This window comes from Phyllostomus hastatus, unplaced genomic scaffold (genome assembly GCF_019186645.2).
Source record: "Phyllostomus hastatus isolate PE091 unplaced genomic scaffold, TTU_PhHast_1.1 phas_scaffold_114, whole genome shotgun sequence".
NCBI lineage: Eukaryota > Metazoa > Chordata > Mammalia > Chiroptera > Phyllostomidae > Phyllostomus > Phyllostomus hastatus.
Window position 1 is genome coordinate 11,260,325 of NW_025334006.1, and position 21,005 is coordinate 11,281,329.

At 36.3% G+C, this 21,005-nt stretch overlaps 1 protein-coding gene across 3 annotated transcripts in view; it reads left to right on the forward strand.

The window, feature by feature from the left end:
- Positions 1 to 1,589: 1,589 nt before the first annotated feature.
- ZNF800 (zinc finger protein 800) overlaps positions 1,590 to 21,005 on the forward strand; it is a 49,868-nt gene continuing 30,452 nt past the window's right edge. For 2 of the 3 annotated variants that reach the window (XM_045855620.1, XM_045855622.1), the window contains exons 1-5: positions 1,590 to 1,730; positions 2,203 to 2,321; positions 8,012 to 8,107; positions 16,259 to 16,402; positions 18,986 to 20,678. In XM_045855620.1, the coding sequence (XP_045711576.1) occupies positions 2,261 to 2,321; positions 8,012 to 8,107; positions 16,259 to 16,402; positions 18,986 to 20,678 (1,994 nt within the window). In that variant the 5' untranslated portion in view covers positions 1,590 to 1,730; positions 2,203 to 2,260. The other variant, XM_045855621.1, reaches the window with a different exon arrangement.

Below are 21,005 nucleotides of genomic sequence, written 5' to 3' on the forward strand. Positions count from 1 at the left end.
TTTTCCTGTCACCCCATAATCAAGCTGTTACAATCACCAAGACATGTGCAAATACTCCACTCAATACTTTTACAACAAATTTATCAATTACTGGGCCTACTACAAACTTTCCTTTGAATTCTGACAATGGATTTTAGTCCCTTGTTTACTCTTTCAAAATATACACTGAGCCTATCTACTCAACTTTGCTTAGACAACTGCAAAAGTTTGTAGTGGATCTTAGCGGCCGGGGATAGACAAAGTGAATGAACTTTTTCTTTCTCAAAATTTCCTCACGCACATATTTGCTTCTTGAAGATTTCTATTCAACAAGTTGGGCAGAAGGCAGAGGAGTTGTTCTCTTGTCCTCAAGAAGCGACACACAGGCTTGCTGAACTTGACAGACCACAGAGATCTCAGATCTTCGGGGATTTTCCAAGCAGGATGCGGGCGCCGAAGAGGTGGGAAGAAAGCTTACTGCACACGTGACCCAACTTCACTTTCAGGTTCCAAAGCGAAGCGCTGCTGGAATTAATACCGATCTTCCACCATTAGATTGTTTTCCTCCAAAGGACCAGATGAAAACCCCGGAGAGGCACACTATGAAAATTACTGGGGGAAAAAGATCGACGTTTCCCATTCGTAAATGCGCCAGCCACCTTTTCGGAATCAGCACCTCTTCAGGGCTCCCACGTTTGTTAAGCCTCTCCCAACAGTTCTTTCCCGAGCTTTCCCAACCCTCCCTCAGTTTCAGTTCCACTCTAAGGAGAAAAGCCATAGCAACAGTTTGGTTGCCGAGCAGCCCGTCTCAGGGGCGCGAAAGCCGCGCCAGGGTCTCACTCCTCTCCGTGCGCGCAACGCAGGGCTTCGGCTCTCCAACGACCCGCGGGAGTACGCGCAAGCGAAGCGCTGGTCAGCGTCCCGGGCCGCGGTGCTGCCCCAGCAACACCCCTTATGGGTCCCTCCCCCGCCCGGTCACCGCACTTCGCCTCCCCACAGGCGGGGGCGCCGGGCCGGGCGCATGCGCGAGGCGCTCCCGGGCGTGCCGGCCACACTACCCCCCACCCACTCGGAGAGCTTGTCACTTCCTGCCCTCGCCCCATCTCCGTCCGGGGTCAGTCAGTCGCTCCCTGTCGCAGCCGGAGAGTCTCTGCTTCCCCCTTCTTACCCGCTCCGTGGCGGTAGCTCAGGCTCTTCGGGGAGGGGGAGACGGAGAAAGAGAGAGACTGACTTAATAAAGTTTCCTGAAACAGCAACTACTACCAAAAAAGGCCCAAGGTGGGGGGAGACTCCCATTCTTCCCCGCCCCTCTCCAAAAGCCTTAGGGACCGTTGCAGGTGGAGAGGTGCCGGGGGAGCCGGGCTTCGGCGGCAGCCGTTGCCCCGGTGAGGAGCTACTGAGGTCCTGCCCGCTCGGGTTCCAGGTGGTGGTGGCGGCTGCTGCGGGGCGGTTCCTCCTGTCAACTGTCTGCGCCCGAGCGCCACCCGCCCTCCAGCTCCACAGCGCGGAGGGACGCCGTGAGCCGCCGGCTCCGCCGTCGCCTCGGGCCGCGGAGGGACGTGGTGAGCTGTGGCGCTTCCGCGTCGGCGCCGGCGGGGACTCTTTGGGAGCGCCGGGCCCGAACCCCAGTTCCTTTCGCGTGATCCGAGGAGGCCGCTTCAGGTGGGGCCGAAGCCGCCTCCCACGCCAGGCTGTCCCCGAGGCCGCCCGGCCTTCCTTCCGCCTGCCCGCCGGCCCGCCCTCGGAGTTAAGTAAGTTGGGCGCACTTGGTTGTGGGGACCGGGGTTGCGCCGGGGAGACCCCGACGCACGTGCGAAGTGGGAGGCCGTGGGCCGGTCGTGAGGAAGCCGCTCCTGAGCCGTCCTTGTCACCGCACCCCTCGCCCCGCCGCCCCTCGGGCCGGGGCGCAGACCGTGCCACCGCGCTCCGCGCCTCCATCTCCGCGCGCGCCAGCCCGGGACGGCGAGGCCGTCGCCGCCCGCGCAGCCGGCCGGGCCTTCGTGCTGCGCTGCGCGGTGCTGCGCGCCGGAGGCTGCGTTTCCGGGTAGGACGGTGAACCTGTGCGGGAGTTCGGGCTGGAGAAGCCTTCGTGCGTTTTTCTTTTCCCAGTTCCAGAAAGAGCGGGTTGTGGAGGGACACCAAGGGCGGGTGTAGGGGACTTATCTGGGAAATGTCCCCCCAGGAAGTTCAGGGTGAGTGACTGGTTTGTGCTTCTTTCAACAGCCAAGCCGCAATGAAGAGCTACTTACAGTGAAAGGAAAGTAGGTCGCGCCCACTGAAAATGCCTTTAAGGGACAAATACTGTCAGACTGACCACCATCATCACGGATGCTGTGAACCAGGTATCCCTCTTTCTTCTCCAGTTACTTTGCCCTCTGTCATTGCCACTCTGCCCTCTGTTTCCTTCCAGTTTTCTTTTCCTGCTGCCCAAGAAGTCGTTCTTAAGTAAGCAGGCTATGATTTTTCTTTGCATAAAACTGGTTATGAAGCTAAATGCTTGTACAAGCAAGAGGTCTCTGCTGCTTGATCTCTTAAAAAAGTACGGCAAGTGTCACCTTAAATCTTTTCCGCAGGATCAATTACCCAGTCCCCTTTCCTTCTGTTTCAAGGCAGCCTGCAGTTACTATGCCCCATGCTCTGTAAATGTTTAAAACTGAAGAAAGGGAAAAATAATAGAATACTAGCATGTACCTTCATGAAACTTGTTTCATTTAAACTTGAAAAAATTAAGTTTCTTATGCTTTTTTTATCAGAGAATATCACTTGAATCCTAAAAATGAGTTTAGTTTGGGCTCAAAAAAGTTTGTTGAACTCAACTTGTTGGGAGAAACAAGATTTGCCAAATGCAACCTTTTAAAAGATTTCTTGGACATAAATACTGTATTGCAGAATTTTAAAAAATCTGATTGTTTAGATAGGATATGTAAGTATTTCCGGGATATGTTATTCAATGGAACTTTTAAAACTTGAAGTTATGAAGTGAAAAAGTTACTTTTTGTAGTCTCATGAGGAATACTTAGAAAACTTTAATTTGATAAATGTGATATATAAACTATTGATAGTTTTTCTACTTAGAAGCTTGATGTGCTTTTCACAAACTGGTGCAACTTAGAAGGGAATCATTGGATACACACTATTTCGAAACCAAATAAAGTCTAATCTATTCTAGTTAAAGGCAGGTGTTTATCATTATTTTTGACCTAAGACTTGTTAGGACTTTCTATACTTTTGCTTGCTTTTTGTTGGAGTGTTTTAATTGCTCTAATGTACTCAGTTTTACCACAGTAGTGTTTAGAGTGCTCTTTTGCTTAATGGGAAAAATTTGCAATGGTAAAAGGGAAGAACTTCCATTTTCAGAAAACTTTGGTATATGTGAGAATAAAATTTGTACAATGACCATATCACCACTGATTTGCAAAAAATCAGTAATAATTCACCTCTGCTAATAAAACAGGTCATCTCATGATGGGATCCAGTTTCTATTCACCTGTCCACTTACCTATCTGATTTTCAACACCCTCTTACAGTGCGTATTTTGTGTGTTTGAAATGAAGATATACCACTTATGTTTTAGCAAATGTTGGGTGGAGTTTGCCAGTTTTGAAGTAGAAGGTTGTGAATGCTTTTAAAAATTTTATTAATTTTAGAGGAGGGTAGTGAAAGAGACAGTTTCACTCATTTATGCATTCATTGATTGCCTCTTTCATGTGCCCCAACCTGCAGCCTTGGCATATGGGAATGATGGCTCCAACCAGCTGAGCTACCTGACCAGGGCTGTGAATGCCCTTTATACTTGTGTTTCTCACTGACTTTTTTATTCCAGGGTTTTTGTGTGTGTGTGTGTGTGTGTTTTTTTCTTAGAATACTTCAATTCAGGTTGAATTAATGAAATCATCTTATTCAGGAAGAGATTTATTGATTCAATTCTTTGACAGGTTATTATTGAGTACCTGTTAGGTGCTAGGCACTGTCTAGGCAGTGGAAATGTATGTGGGGAACAAAACAGATAAAATCATGTCCTTGTAGAACTTTTGAGTGGGAAGAGATAAACATAAATAAAACAAGATACTTTGTGACCAAATCTTATTTAGTGTATTCTGGTAATTAAAGTTTTCTAGAGACTTTAATGTCTTTTTAAAGATGCTTTCCAGAGTTGAACTTTTAAATATGTATTGGAACTTTTTTTAATTCTTTTTTCTCCACAATTAACAAGAAATTAGATAAGTTGAATTAATTAAAAAATCTCACCTTTCTTTTACCTTAAGCTTTTCATGCAGTTTATATTGCAAACTATCAGGTCAAAAGTAGTTGGTATTTCTTTGCTTTGTTAGTTATAATTAAACACCTTCTGAGCATTTAGTTCAGTGGAAAGCCAGAAGTTTGTTAACTTATAGGGTAGTTAATTGTCATTATTTCAGAGGAAGGTAGGTGCTGAGTGTGAGGATGTTCCCAGTGTTGAGAGGAATATATTATGATAGAAGATGACATGATGTTTGAAAAAAAAAATTTTTTTTAATTCTTTAAATGGGCTCTCCTGAGAGGTCTGTCCTGGTTTGGATTATGAATAGTGGGTAAGTTCCTTAGATGAGAGCAGTGTATATTTGAGTAGGCCTTGATAGGATGGGTCAGTTTGTAGTGAAGGGTAGTGTTATAAGCCTGTCAATGTATATACTTTCTTAGTTATGTTTTTTAAAAGATTGTATTTATTTATTTTTAGAGAGAGGGGGAGGGAGGGAGGGAGAAAGAGAGGGAGAGAAACATTGATAGGTTGCCTCACACATGCCCAAACTGGGGCTCGGAACCTGCAATATGGGCATGTGCCCTGACTGGGAATCTAACCAGTGACCCTTCACTTTTCTGGGACAACACCCAACCAACTGAGCCACACTGGTCATGGTGGTAGTTATGTTTTAAGAATGTTTTTTGCTATAGAAATTTTCAGACTTTCAAAAGTAGAATGGTATGAGGAACCTGATAAAACCATTTCACAACTCCCATCAGTTATCAATACATGGACAGTCTCTTTTCATGTCTATTCTCCCCTTCCTATGATTTTCTTCTACACTCTCCAACTGCTCCATCACGCTTTTATTTGAGAGCAACTTTCAGACCTCGTAGTAGAAGGATCTTTTAAGGTATGAGAGACTCTTACAAAAGCAGGTATTTTATTCTTAAAGTGTGTTCTTGAAAATATGTAAAGCAAGGTGTTAACTTCTTAGGGTTTGGGTTTTTGGTTAGAGGGAGATGCCTCCCCCTGCAGCCCCCCCGCGTCCCCCTCCCCCGGCCCAAATGGTTATATAACCTGATCTTGGGGAGGGGATGATAGGATATACAAAAAGATTTTATGAAGTATTAATACATAAAGCTTTTTAGTGTTGAAAGTATGTTTTCAAATAAAGAAAGGCTAGATTCTTAAGTGGGAACTACACAGATATGACACATACCAAGTGGATGTGTCCTTGCATAAATAAGCTAATCTTGGGGTTATTTGGATTGGTATCTCAGGAGGTATATATGTTTTGGTGTTAGCAGTGTTTGAAGATAATGGGTAACAAAATTTAGCTTTATTCTTAAAATCAGATGTTGTCACAATGAAGTGGAAGTTGATGTTTATAGAAAGCTTTCTGGAGCATATACCTAAATGAGGAAAGGGGACTGTAAGAAGTTGCTGTTTTTTCCTTCATCCCTCCCTTATTCATTACTGTTTGTTCATGCTTCCCTGCTAGAATTCTTGCCACTTAAATAGCCAGACTTTGAAGCTTTTAGTTCTTTACCATTGTACAACTTCCACTTTCTCTTTTGTAGTTGTTACTATTTATTGTAAATGGTTATCAGTTATAAAGCACAAATACTGCAAAGAGATCCATCTAACCCATATAAATGGTATCACCAATCTATGAGCTTCTGTAATTGTTTTTCTAAGATGTTGAATTCTACTTCTTAGATTTCGGAAAAGATTTCAGTTTTTGGTGTCAGACAAGCAGTTGGTTTACACATGATGATGCTGGTGGTGGTGATGATGGTGGTTACAGAACATTTATTGAGCAGTTAGTATATTCCAAGCTCTGTTTTTAACTAGTTTTCCTGTTAGCTAATTTAATCCTCACACAGTCCTAAGATTTAGGTACTTTTATTATCCCCATTTTAGGGACGAAAAAAGAGGGATCAGAGACTTTAATTTTTTTCCTCGTTTTATCTAGTAAATGGCAGAAAGAGAATTTCAGCACAGTCCAGTTCTGGAGTCCTAATCACCTCAGTTAGTGCCAGTGTCAGCTGTTTTTAAAATGAGTTGTATTTGTGTATATGTTCTGAATTCATTTAAAATGCTCCTAAAGTGTCTCTGAAGATGAGGAACATTTTGCTTAATAAAATGACTTGGTCCTGAGACACAGTTCCTCCTATTTGTGTGTACCGGCCACAAACCTAAAAGAGAACTTAAGGCTGTGTCTCTACACATAGTATAGCAGACTTTGGCCCCCTTGTCGGCTAAATGCTGTCCAAGCCCAGGTCCTGAAGCAGTAGCAGCACATATTACTGAAATAACCCTCCTTATTTCCCCACACTGAGCAGATTGGGTGAAGATGGTAATAGTTCAATAAAACATAACATTGAAAATAAGAGGTAATTAAAGTGGGCAGTTTTTCTCCAACATAACCATCTCTTTTTATTTGATTTCTGATGGAAGGTTCAGGTTTCCATTTCAGTTACCTTGTTTCATATTACCATAGTCTAATTTATTGCATACTTACACAGCTAATCTGAGAATTTTGAAAAGCAGGGATGATCTAACCTCTGTATAGGAAAATACAAATTTTATTTAAAAATGGAAATATGCATTTTTAAAAAATTTTATTACGTTTTGACAGAAGGGAAGGGAGGGAGAAAGAAAGGGAGAGAAACAGGTGTGTCAGAGATACATCAGTTGGTTGCCTTTGGCATGTCCCCAACTGGGGTCCTGGCCTGCAACCCAGGTATGAGCCCTGGGAATTAACTGGTGAGCTTTTGGTTTGTAGGCCACCACTCATTCCACTGAGCCACACCAACCAGGGCAAATGGAAATATTTTTGCTTACAATGAAAATGTATACTTTCTCAAATGCACACTTCTAAAAGCCCAGGCTCTGAAGTACTAGTGAAATGTGAGGCAGAAAGTAAAAATTGCCCCTATGAATACCACCTTAATAGAACTTTTGTTAAGTTTTGTTTGTAACCCAGGAGACTTTGTGTGTTCATACATACATTTACTTATACATTAAATTTATTTCTTTGTGTATCTTTTGAAATATATATTAATATAAATGAGATCATATTCTATAACCTGTTTTTGTTGCTTAACAATGTATTATTGCCATCCTTTGTTGTCAGTACACATAGATCTAGCTCATGCCTTCTAATAGTCATCAGAGATTCCACTGTATGAATGTTTGATAGTTTATTTATTTCGGTTCCTTTTGAGACTCTTAAATTGTTGGACATTTTTCTTAATTATTTACAGTGCTGCAGAATGCTGCAGTGAACATTCTAGTACATTTGTCCTTGTACACTCAACCAAGTTCTTTCCTTAGGCAGTGGTTTTTAGGTTTTGCTTTCATAATTGCCCAGAGAGCTGTATTAGATTGTCCAGGGGGAAGGTTTTGGAATGGCTTATGAGGTGCAGTTAGGCCATCATTGCCCTAGAATTTTGGTTAAATATAGTGGTCCCTCTTCAGAGGGAATAAAAAGGCAAACTTGATGAATATATATTAAATAATACCAGGATAGGAAGATCTTTGCATTTAAACTAATTAGCTTTAAGTAGCATTATTTTAGCCTTGAATTGAGACTAATTTTATTTTTTTCCTTTTTATTGAATTGAAAATTACTTTGGTTATTTTTTTCTCATTTTATTTTGCCTTGCAAAGATGATGGTGAAATACATATAAGTATGATCGTCATTTACATGATTGTAGCAACCATTGTTTTTCTTCAGTAGTAAATGATTTAAATAACCCTTTTTCTGTGGGGATTGGGGTGGGTGTTTGTCTTCCATGTAGTTTATATCCTGGAACCTGGAGATGCTCCTTTGTTACAGCAACCACTGCAGACATCCAAATCTGGTATTCAACAAATAATTGAGTGCTTTCGATCAGGTATGAATGTTTTAGGATATATTTTTCATTCTTCACATAATAGTTAAAAACTACCTAGAAGTCCTTAGAAGTAATCTAAAAAAATTAAAATGTATACACTGTTTCAGTAGAATATTTTTAATGTCATATTTTTAAAAAAGTGAATGAATAAATAGTGATGTAATCTGGAGATTCTTTTTTAGTACTATATATTATATATTGATTTTAAAGTAAACAATATGGTTTAAAGAAATGTATTAAGTGGTATATATCTGCAGATAAAGTGCCTCTTCCTCTTAAAGATTCATTGTTGTTTTTGACATGTTCTTTATAAATTCTCATAGGGCAGTAGTAAATTATACTGGGTCTTTATAAGTTTTGGAAGAGTGAATTATTTACTCAGACTAAGATGTCACTTGTTCTAGGCAAATTACTTTATTATCTCTGTGACTCACCTTCTTCTGCCTAACTCTAGAGTTTATGGAGTTTGAATATCCATAATAGAGCATATGCTCCATAATAGAGCTTTTTCTTATGCTCCATAATAGAGGATAAGATAGAAGAAAAGACTTACTGCAGCCTGATATCTTCAGATACATTTATTTAGTTTTTCTTTCCATTAGATTATTGTAATAATTAGGTATATAAGTGTATTTGTGCTGTTGTAATCCAGTGCTTTAAAGTAGATGTTGCTTACTACATAGAAATGAGTGAGAACTGTTAGAACTCCCAAGTTATCAGTAAGATCTTAAGTTACTATGACTCTTAAGATCCACTTGTCCATCTCAAGTGGATTCGGCCTCTCCGACATTACAGACTATTGAGTCAAATGTGAACAAGCAAACACACGTGACAGATGGGTATCTGATGGTCATTTAAAGGGTTAGAATATCTTTTGTTATTTTATTTATCTTAATGAAATTATTAAGATAAATATTAAGTTACATTATTATTTATCTTAATGAAAAATACCCAGATTCAGAGGAAAAGACAGTTTATGTGCAACCATATTGTTTTGTATTGATGAGAATTTTTTTGATGTGCTTGTTTTTAAAACATTATAAAGGGAAAAAAGCATATATTTGGTTTATTTTAGGATTCTAAGAAATAGTTTCTTAATCTTAATAAAAAGGATTTTGTTTTTGACTCTTCAAGATCATTTCTTGGACTTTCCATCTGTAGTCCTTATGGCATTGCTTTTATGTCTGTTTAATTAAGTGTTGAGTATATACCATATGCCTATGCTTAGGTTGATTGGTGGTATAACCTGTTTAAGGGTGTTTTTTGTTTTTTTACTTATGATAATTGCTTGTGGTTAACAGTAGTAATTGATAGGTCAAATTCTCATGGTAAATACAGTTAAAATTTTAGTTGGTGGGGACTGTATTTAAATATATTTCTGGCATAACAGAAATGGTTAGTTTCTGTTTGCAGTGAGCTTCTATTTATCTAATTTTAGTACAGAGATAAAATTTATTCTTGTTCATTCTTGTATCCTGGAAATGAAGGTAATAGCTTTTTACATTTCATAATATCCTTGCTTTTTAGAAATTCATAATATGGAATTAATAAGGTTATTTTCTGCTGCTTCATAGTGTTATTTGGTTAAAAAGCTAGAATTGGTTCATTTATAAATTCTTTGTTTTCTAAAAAATAATTTTTCAACAAGAATCTGTCCTCAAAATCTATATTTTTTAACTTTGAAAGATGAATACATTAAAGTGAAATTGTTTCTTTATTGTGCTGTGGTCATATCTGTTTTCTGTATTCGCCATTTCTTTACTATATAAGCTGAAGAAAAGGGAATGTGAAATTTGTAGTATGTTTTTTTAAAAATGTCTCCAGCAAGTTTTCCTTCTGAGTTATTTTTTCTTCAGGCAAATTCCGAAAATACTATAATTTTAATTCTTTAAGTACCCAATAATTTACATTAGTAGTGATTTAGAAATATAGTGACTGGTATAAAAACTAATTTTATATTTAAAAAGGAATTGTTTTACTTCATTAATGTGTCTTATAGCTAAGCAATTTTAATCTTTTCAAGATAGTAATCTCTTACATATTTGGATAATCTAAAGTCGACCAAGGTAGCTCTTCTGTAGGTCTGAGGTGTTCAAGTTGTGGCTCACTGCACTTTTGGGAGGATGAGATGGAGGTTTGGAGGGACTGAGATCTTTTCCCATTCTGCAGGTTCCTCCCAGTCCCACTCTACTCCCAAGCCTGTCTTCAATAACTCACCTCTATCTAGGCTTTTTTTCAATATAGCTAGGTCACACACATTGTATTTAAAGAACTATCCTGCTGGTGTTATATATCTGACATACTTAAAGGTAGAAGTCCATGCTTTTGCTCTTGGTAACCTTTAAGAGGCAAAGTCAGGTTGGGCAGTAGTCAGGTTAGGATATCTACCTTATCTTCAAGCTCAGATAATTGTCTTTAGCCACAGTCTCATCTCTACTTAAGTGACTCACCTTTTCCTGCCTACACTGGGGTGTGTGTGACCTGGCATTAATTCCTACCCAAGCTGGAAATTCATAAAAGGCTGGGGAAGGAATTGATTCACTTTTTAGGTCCACCAACTCCATGTGTGCTGTATGGACTGCATGACTAGTTTTAACCCATTTTCTTTGCCTCACACTTAAGCTTTTGCTTTGGCCTTTTTTTCTGGCTTTAAATTACAAATTCTTCTTTACCTTTGATAGCTCTTTATTTTTGTCTGCTTGACGTAAATTAATTTGAATAGTTTATCTTTTTTGGAATAAGTGATATTTGCTTATGGGTTTAAAAAAAATAAAGAACTACAAATAGATACACAAAAATAAGTCTCTTTTTTCTCAGGCAACCACTAACCCTTACATATATACAGGCATACTTCCCTCATTTTCTTCCTAATACAAATGGTGGAAGAGTCTGCATACTGTTACGCATTTTTGCTTTATTAACAGTACAGTTCACTGTTACTTGACATCTGTCTGTAGATGTCTCTCTGTCTTTTTATTTTTAAGAAAACTGTCTGTTTTGCCCTGACCTACAGGTTCTACCCTGAAATTCCTGACAGTTGGGTGATTTGAGACATGTTGTTTGCTCTGAATTCTTGACTTCTGGTACTGCCTTTTCTGTATCCTTCCTTTTGCTGGAGCCTTGCCTGGGCTGTGGTAGTCCTAGGATCAATTCTGTGACTTGCTGTCTTCAAATTTCCCTCCTTTTTATTAACACTTTTATTTTAGCTTTCTTCCTTCCCGATCTTTTTAAATGGAAACAAAATTTTAAATAACAAAAAGTATGCTTTCATGAGACATTATTAAAATGGATTTAATTGAGCTTAATATCCTTTCTTAGTCTTGGTAGAAGCAAAGGAGCTATGGATTGTCCTAAGGTTAGAGAATCAGAAATATGGGGAGGGAAGAAGATAATCGTTTTTTCCGATATTTAAAATTGATCTTTAATATGAAGTTGACATTTTTTGAATTCTTGAAATATATAGTACAAAGAGATAATACATAATATTATAGAAAAAAGATTCTGCCTGTAGAGTATACAACTATGTGCAAGAAACATCTTTTTTGAATTTTAAGGAGGAATAAATTGTAGTGAAAATGAGAATTAGCGTTGTGTGATGTTTGCTGTTATCATCATTTTCCTAAATTTAGGTTTGGTCATTTAACTTCTTAGAAGTTTTTTGGTTTTTTTTGTTTATACTGCTTAAAGCAACATTAATGTCAGTTAGTATAAGGTGTAACTGGGTCCTGATGCCTCAGTCTTGACTCTGTAATAAAGACAGGATGGAATTAATGATTTATCAGAGATACATAAGGGAGTGCCATTTTTGGTGGTTATGTCATAATTCTAGAACATTTAAATTTTAGATATTTATTTTTCATTGCTTTTAGGAAAGAGGAGGGGAGAGAGCGAGGGTGGGGGGAGAGAGAGAGAAAGAGAAAGGAAGAAGGAAATATCGCTGTGACAGAGAAACACCAGTTGGTTGCCTCTTGTAGGTTCCTTGATTAGGGGTTGAACCTGCAACATAGGTATGTTCCCTGACCAGGAATTGAGGCCGCAGTCTTTTGATATATGGGGTGATGTTCCAACCAACTGAGCCACACCAACCAAGGCAAATCTAGATATTTTAAAGACCAGACACTTTTTGATAAATAAGAAAAATGTGGATTTACTTGTTTGATTTACCAGTGTTTTAATTCATCTTCAGAGCATGTTACTTGAAGCTGTATTCCTAGAAGAGTGGCCATTTTTATTAGTCTGGGAATTTCTCAAGGGCACAGATCATATACTTCACTTCATGTCTCCAGTGAATAAGAGTACCTAGTATTTAATAGGTATTCAATGAACACTTGTTAAATCAAACTAAAAAATTTACAGAGTAGCCACTGAAATAATTTTATTTTACTTATAAATTTATTATAGTATGTGGCAGTGTTCCACAATTAGCTGTGTGTGTGTGTTTTAATCAACCCTTTTAGGTAGTGGTTTTAAGATAACATTTTAATTTTCTTAAGTTTTCCTACTTTTTATCTTTACTTTGTTAAGGGATGATTAGTTATAAATTTCATATTTGTCTTAGAACTCAGGAAATTTGACAGGAGTTACAGATTTTCTTGCAATGTTGGGATGATAATTGTGAAGACACAGCTCATGTGTGAGTCAACAGTAAAGCAAGTGGTATACATTTTAAATAGTTACTGCCACAACTTAAAATGGTCATTGACCAACAAATCAGTATATTAAGAAGAAAAATGAAAGCTTATCTTTATCTATCACAAAAGAGCCTAAATTAATATTATGTCATGTAAAGTGACTGCTATCCAACCTAATGTAAAACTTTTTCTCTTGAAAAAAATCCTTTAAATATGTTTGTCAGTATATATAATGTATTTGGCATTAAGGAATAGTACAAGATAAACCCTTGATGAAATTTATCTAATTTTTATTACACATCTATTTTGTAAGAATCTGAGATACCACTAGTTAACTTCTAGGCATCAAAAACCTTGGAGGGCTGGTTTTTTGAAAAATACTAATTAATGATCTGTGTAAATAATGACTGCTAACATAATTTAAGGTAAGAAAGAGAGAGGAAAAGGAATAATTAGGAGCAAGGCAGCCTCGTTTTCTCTTTCCCCGAATTAAGGATTGTGGAAGAACTTTATGTTGCTGTCAAGATGACCTGTCTGTTGTGTCAGGTGATAGGAAATTTTAACTATTTACAGAGGCACAGTTGGTTGACTGTGTCTAATTGTTAGCAAAGCAATTAGGAAATGGTAACTGATTAGAATAAAGTTATAAAAGAAACCCAAAACCTTAAATGGATACTGAAACTAACTTTGGGAAAAACTTTTATTGTCTGTATTCATGGAGTTAAAAAATACAAGTATTTTTCTCATTGGTAAAATGTGGAGTTAGAAAATCTTTGAGGTCCCTTTTTTGATTTGCCCATGAACACTACACAGGCTAGAAAAATCTTATTTTTATAGAGAAGGTTTTTTTTAACATTTAAAAAAATGTTAATCAGTCATGGTCCTGAGCACTGGAAATTCAATGGTGAGCATTAAGGATATCTTATCCATCCTTTTAGAACTTCCAGGTTAATGGTGATACAGGAAAGTAATTAATTACAAGATAGTGGGATAATATAGTGTAGAAGTATATAGGGTGCAATAGGAATATACATGAAGAATTTTTAACGAAAAAACAGGAGGGGTCAGAGAATGTGACCTATAACCTAAGATCTGAAGGATTATTGCAGGTGAGCCAGACCAGGGAAATAGGAGAATGTTGGAAGAAGAGAGAAAAAAACCTAGGTGAAAGCGTGGTAAGTGTGATTGAGAATTTGGTGAATCTGTGGACCTGAAAGACATTTGGTATGCCTGGATCAACACAACTATTTTTATTGTGTGTGTATTTGTATGTGTGTGTAGGTGGGGTGTGGGTGGGAAGCTTTGTGATCACAAAGCTTTGTGATCAATAATTAAGATTGATTAGTCAAGTGTAGAGCCAAATACTTACCTATTTTTGGATGCTTATTGGGAACTCTACTGAATATAACTCTAACTAGGAACATATAAGAAATTGATACTGCTTTTTTTTAAACGGTTGATTGGGAGAACCTGGTAGACAAAATTATGTGTCTGATTTAGGGATGCAGTTTTATATTTTTACAAGTAACTTTAAAAAAATGTGTAACCTCATGCTGTACTGCTTATGTAACTCTTTAGTTGAGTTCTTAAACTAACCTAGTTCAGGTGTTATTTCTTTGTCTGTATTTAGTCCTTATTGACTTTTTAAAGGCAGAGTTGAATCTTTAGTGTAGGTCTTGCAGGTTTAATTTAGAATTAAAGTGTGTAAAAATTTGCTATTTTTTTCCTACTGGTATACTTCCACTCAGGTATACTTCCTCAGAACTCTTTAGATCAGTTAGAGAGGTTTATCTAAACATTTTTTTCATTAATCTACCTCTCATAGTTTGTCATTCACTTAGGAGTTTAACTCTGAACTCTAAATACAGCAGCAATTTATTGCCAGTATACATATTTTGTAATGTGAAATGGACGACACACATATGTATGTCTGTATGTATGTATGTAGTTTATATGTGAATACACTTCTTTTATAAAGAATAATTATACCCAAGTTATCTTTGGAATCTTTTTAAATTTATGTTTTCTGAATATGTTTGGTTTGTTCATTTTACTAGATGGATAAATCAAAATGCAAAGATTATACAGCTCTTTAAGGTCACACAACTATCAGAATTGGAATCTCTTAAGAAATAGTAAAGTTCTGATAACCTGCTAATCTTTTTGCAGTAGAATTTTAAAGGTTGGTCTATTTTCAAAATAAGATAAAATTACACAGTGATGATTAATAAAAAAATTAAATGTGAGCAGATTATTAAATATTGAATCAGAAATATTTAACTTTTATGGATTCTTCAATATTAATTATATTAGTAAAATTGTGTTTACTCTTTAGTAGTTCCAGAGCTTAAATAGTCAAATGCTTGTTGGATGACAGAACACTTTACACCTAGATAGTCTTAAAAGTTTTTTTCAAGACACTTGTTTTAATTTAAGTCAATATTATCATGTTCTTTTATTTGAGAAAACTCATTAATTAGTAAAGCATTGTAGATCAATTTTGTTAGTTTACCTGTGGCAAAGACCTGTAGGAAGTAGTGACAAAAGACTTTCCATTTGTGTTTTATTCCTGGTGGGTGTTCTTATTTTAAAGATGAGGTACTTATTGCCATTTATTTTTTTCTCTGCCTTTGATCTTTTGTCACAGTACTTAGATTTCTTAGATCACTGGAATTTCTTCAACAGAAATTTATTGAGCACTATTAGAGCTGAATACTTACAGTTATAAATAAGACAGACTTGGTCTTCGCTGTTTTGGAGTTTTTTAATACTAGTGGAGAAGACAGGCTTTAAACTAGTAATTATGTCAATATTTAATTAATTGCAATTGAGGTAAGTTTTTGAGGAAGAAAGGATTTGAATAAATTTATGGTAGTATCAAGAGACCTAAGCAAAATTCAAAATTATGGACAAGATTCGCTATCACACTAAATGGCCATAATCCTATGTTGGCCCAGAACCTGAAGTGATTTGATCTAAATTTAAAAATAAAAGTCACAATCTTGTGACATAATTTTGACCTTCTTTAAGGAATCAGGGGAAATGTGTTATAAAACTCTTATGTTCACTTCCTAATGCAGAAGTGAGCTGGAAGAACCAGGCAAAAACTTTGGCAGGGAGTGGGAGGGGATGGAGACATTTAATTTTTCAGTTTCACTCCAGATCTATAGAATCAGAATCTCTAGAGGTAGATCACATGTATCTTTATTCCCAGGTCTTTGTGACAATCAAACATGTTGGGACCACTGTTGAGATATCCCAAGACTTGATTGGCTGCTGAATTAGGATGATATCACTAATTTTAGCTCCCTAATATCCAAATGATAGAAGGATTTTTGCTTAGAAGTAGTCTATAACTTTGTTGTGAATAATACACTGTGGTAGTGACTGGAAATGCCTATATGTTTTGTTTTTGAAGAGTGAAACTGCACTTTTGGATTTTCAGCAGTGGTTGTTCAGTTTAAAAGTACATATTAAAGTTACTTTTTGTATTAAGTTTTCTTTTGTTTTTTTCTCTCAGGAACTAGACAACTTAAACATATTTTATTAAAAGATGTGGACACTATTTTTGAATGTAAATTATGCCGAAGTCTCTTCAGAGGATTACCAAATTTAATTACCCACAAAAAATTTTACTGCCCACCAAGTCTCCAGATGGATGACAGTAAGTTTTAATCCAAGTATTCAGTTATGCACCTTATGATTAAGTATTCTTATATTACAACTTATGTTTGTGTTAAATTATGGATCTCTAGTTATAGATTATTTAATGATAGAGAGTAAAATTAAATACTTGACCCAATCTTCAATTTATTTGCTTATTTTTTGTTTTTAAAAGATTTTATTTATTTATTTTTAGAGAGGGGAAGGGAGGGAGACAAAGAGGGAGAGAAACATTGATGTACAAGAGAAACATTGATTGGTTGCCTCTTGCATGCCCACAACTGTGGACCAGGCATGTGCCCTGACAGTGATTTGAACCAGTGAGTGACCTTTTGGTTTGTGGGTTGAAAGCCCAGTCCACTGAGCCACGCCATTCAGGGCTATATTCAGTTTTTTAGATACGTACTTTCATACCTGTGTTTTTTACTTGGATTTTCCTCAAGATATATAAGGGGTTAGATTTGTGAGTATTTATTTGTATTTAAATATTGAATATTGTTTTTGAATGTTCATAGGGGTCATATACTTTATATTCAGGAGTTTTGTAAGTTAAAATATTAATTCTTGAAGGGGGCTATTGGTATTTTTCCTTTTTACTTCTTTAACAACTTGTTACCAGATATGACTGATTATTTACTTAGATTACTCTTGAGTAAATGAGTTGATTTCTTGGGACTGGTAGAGAGCATTAAATATTTATTAATCTTTCTAGTGTTTTCTGAGTCTTGATTTGAAGGTCAGTTTGTTTTCAGTGAAATTTATTTAGATTAGTCATTTTATCAGAAGTTAGATTGTACTGTGGGTTAACTTGAGATCTGAAATAGCTTATGTGATGAAGGCAGATAGTAGGCTAATAAAGTCTTTGTGAAACGATTTGCTTGTTGAATTAAGTGTATTGCCTGTGTATGATTAAGTTGCAGTATATATAATGGTGTTATTTTCTTTAAAGAACTAATGTAAATTCTTTGAAATATTTTAATAAAAAATAACTTTTCATCTTTTTGAGATTTAACTCTTTGTGGACTTATAAAATACAGAATTTATTTTACCAGTTTGATACTATTTTGCATTGTGGATTTTGTGCATTTTTTCAACTTAACCTTTTTGGGATGGGAATAAAGTGCAAACTTCAAGTATTAGCATGAAGCCAATTTAAGGCATGTTATAAGACATACATGAACTGAACATTTCATATTTCATATTTGTTTGGATACTGCTGTTAGGTCTGCTATACTTTTTTTTAATCATTGAGATATAATAAAAAAAGCAGTCCATAAGGATTAGTTGTTTTTTTTTTAATCATTACCTGAGGATATTTCCATTGATTTTAGGGGGAGGGAGGGTTAGAGGAGAGGGGGAGAAAAGAGAGAGAGAGAGAGAAAGAAAGAAAGAAATGTGAGAAAGATCAATTGGTTGCCTCCCATATGCGTCCTAGATGGGTATTGAACCCACAACCTAGGTATGTTCCCTAACTGGGAATTGAACCTGCAACCTTCTGGTGTATAGATGACATCCTAACCAACTGAGCCATCTGGCCAGGACAATGAAGATTAGTTTTAAATCTAACTTTCTAATTAAAGTACCATTAGAAAGTAAGTTAATTTTCTGGTAATTACTTGTTATTTTTTAGTATGAAGTTGACTTATAGAGGGGAATAGATAAACAGGTTTGCTGGATTAATGTGCTCTCTTGGCAATACTCATTCTAGAAATACTTTTGTGAAAGTGTTATTCTTACAGAAACTTTATCCATTTTAAAAAGGAAGTAGATGAGAAGAGTTATAATAAATCATCTTTACTTCTAAATAGAATATTTGATGCTATATTTAATAAGAATAGCTAAATTTAGAGTTGTATGTAGAAACATAACTAAGTATTAGACAAGTCTGTTACAATGGGAATATTTAGTTGCCTACAGAAGGTGTAATTACTGTACAAGGAAATAAAACTAGATCTTTTATTTGGAATAAATCTATAGTTTTTAATCATTTGTTTTAATAGAATTGTGTCATGTTAAGGAGACACATAAAGGGACTGAGTTTAGCAAATACTTGTATATATCATGTCATTCATGTTTATGTTTTTCCTATAAAGTCTCTTTTTTATTTCATAAATATGTCTTATAATTAGAGTAGGAAAATTATTATGAATAAGGTAATTTAATAGGAATGCTGTATGTGTTCTTTAAAAAATTATTTTTATATATAGTAAAATTTTTCATGATGTTTTATCCATCTTGGGTTATGAGAACTTAGATTTACCTTTGATTGCCTAAAATTTTAGACTAAAAATAGGAAATAGTAATTTATTGTTAGGACACCCATGTGCTTATGTATTTTATAGTAAGGGCACCTAGAAGTGGTGTGACTCTTCAGTTGTGTCTAGTCCTTAACATTTATGTACTATGTTGAGGTTTTAAATTAAAGCAAATTTTAGTTCAATACTAGTTTTTATTTTTATAAATGCTGTTATAAAAATAAACATTAACCAGAAATATAATAATTTTTAAGATAGACATTTGTAACACATTAAAAATTAGAAGAGCTAATATTTCACGTTAAAATGTTGTTTTTTTCCCCTAACAGACCTTCCTGATGTAAATGATAAACAAAGCCAAGCCATAAATGATCTCCTAGAAGCCATATATCCAAGTGTGGACAAGCGAGAGTATATTATTAAACTAGAACCCATAGAAACTAATCAGAATGCAGTGTTTCAGTATATTTCAAGGACTGATAATCCTACTGAAGTCACGGAGTCAAGCAGTATTCCTGAACAAACTGAAGTTCAAATACAGGAAACTAGCACTGAACAGTCTAAAACAGTTCCTGTTCCAGTTACAGAGATGGAAACTGTAGAGACCCCTCCTGTTGAGATCGTTGCAGATGAAGTTGCACCTACATCTGATGAACAACCTCAGGAATCACAAGCTGACTTAGAAACTTCTGATAATTCTGATTTTGGTCACCAGTTGATATGTTGTCTTTGTAGAAAAGAATTTAATTCCAGACGAGGTGTTCGTCGTCACATTCGAAAAGTACACAAGAAAAAGATGGAAGAACTAAAAAAGTACATTGAAACACGAAAAAATCCAAACCAATCCTCTAAAGGACGTAGTAAGAATATTCTGGTTCCATTAAGTAGGAGTTGTCCAGTATGTTGTAAATCATTTGCTACAAAAGCGAATGTAAGGAGGCACTTTGATGAAGTTCATAGAGGACTAAGGAGGGATTCAATTACTCCTGATATAGCAACAAAGCCTGGGCAACCTTTGTTTCTGGATTCTGTTTCTCCTAAAAAATCTTTTAAGACTCGAAAACAAAAGTCGTCTTCAAAGGCTGAATACAATTTAACTGCATGCAAATGCCTCCTTTGCAAGAGGAAATATAGTTCACAAATAATGCTTAAAAGACATATGCAAATTGTCCACAAGATAACTCTTTCTGCAACAAACTCTAAAAGAGAGAAAGGCCCCAATAATACTGCCAACAGTTCAGAAATAAAAGTTAAAGTTGAACCAGCAGATTCTGTAGAATCTTCACCCCCTTCCATTACCCATTCTCCACAGAATGAATTAAAGGGAACAAATCATTCAAATGAAAAAAAGAACACACCGGCAGCCCAGAAAAATAAAGTTAAACAAGACTCTGAAAGCCCTAAATCAACCAGTCCGTCTGCTGCAGGTGGCCAGCAAAAAACCAGGAAACCAAAACTTTCAGCTGGCTTTGACTTTAAGCAACTTTACTGTAAACTTTGTAAACGTCAGTTTACTTCCAAACAGAACTTGACTAAACACATTGAGTTGCACACAGATGGGAATAACATTTATGTTAAATTCTACAAGTGTCCTCTTTGCACTTACGAAACTCGTCGAAAGCGTGATGTGATACGACATATAACTGTGGTTCATAAAAAGTCATCCCGCTATCTTGGGAAAATAACAGCCAGTTTGGAGATCAGAGCTATAAAAAAGCCCATTGATTTTGTTCTAAATAAAGTGGCAAAAAGAGGCCCTTCAAGGGACGAAGCAAAACATAGCGATTCAAAACATGATGGCACTTCTAACTCTCCTAGTAAAAAGTATGAAGTAGCTGACGTTGGTATTGAAGTAAAAGTCACAAAAAACTTTTCTCTTCACAGATGCAATAAATGTGGAAAGGCATTTGCTAAAAAGACTTATCTTGAACATCATAAGAAAACTCATAAGGCAAATGCTTCCAATTCACCTGAAGGAAACAAAACCAAAGGCCGAAGTACAAGATCTAAGGCTCTTGTCTGGTGAGGAACAGTTAACAGAGTTTTGCTTTTCCCCCCCATCGAACTAAAAAAATCATTTGACCATAATTTATAGCTGGTTCCATTTTAACACATTTGCTTCCATATATCTCATAGCAGTGGGAGCTGCAAGAGTAATGCGTGTATTGCATTTCCTCTTCAGTGACCTTTATTCCAGTGGCTTGGGAACAAAAGTTAACTTCAGAACTTATCTTCCATAGGACAATGCAATATAGTTATAGGTAGATGGCATAGGGTCAGTGCTTTCCTCTCTGTTGTAAAATATACATTTATATTGGCCTATGTTTACAATAGACATCTTCTGTTTAA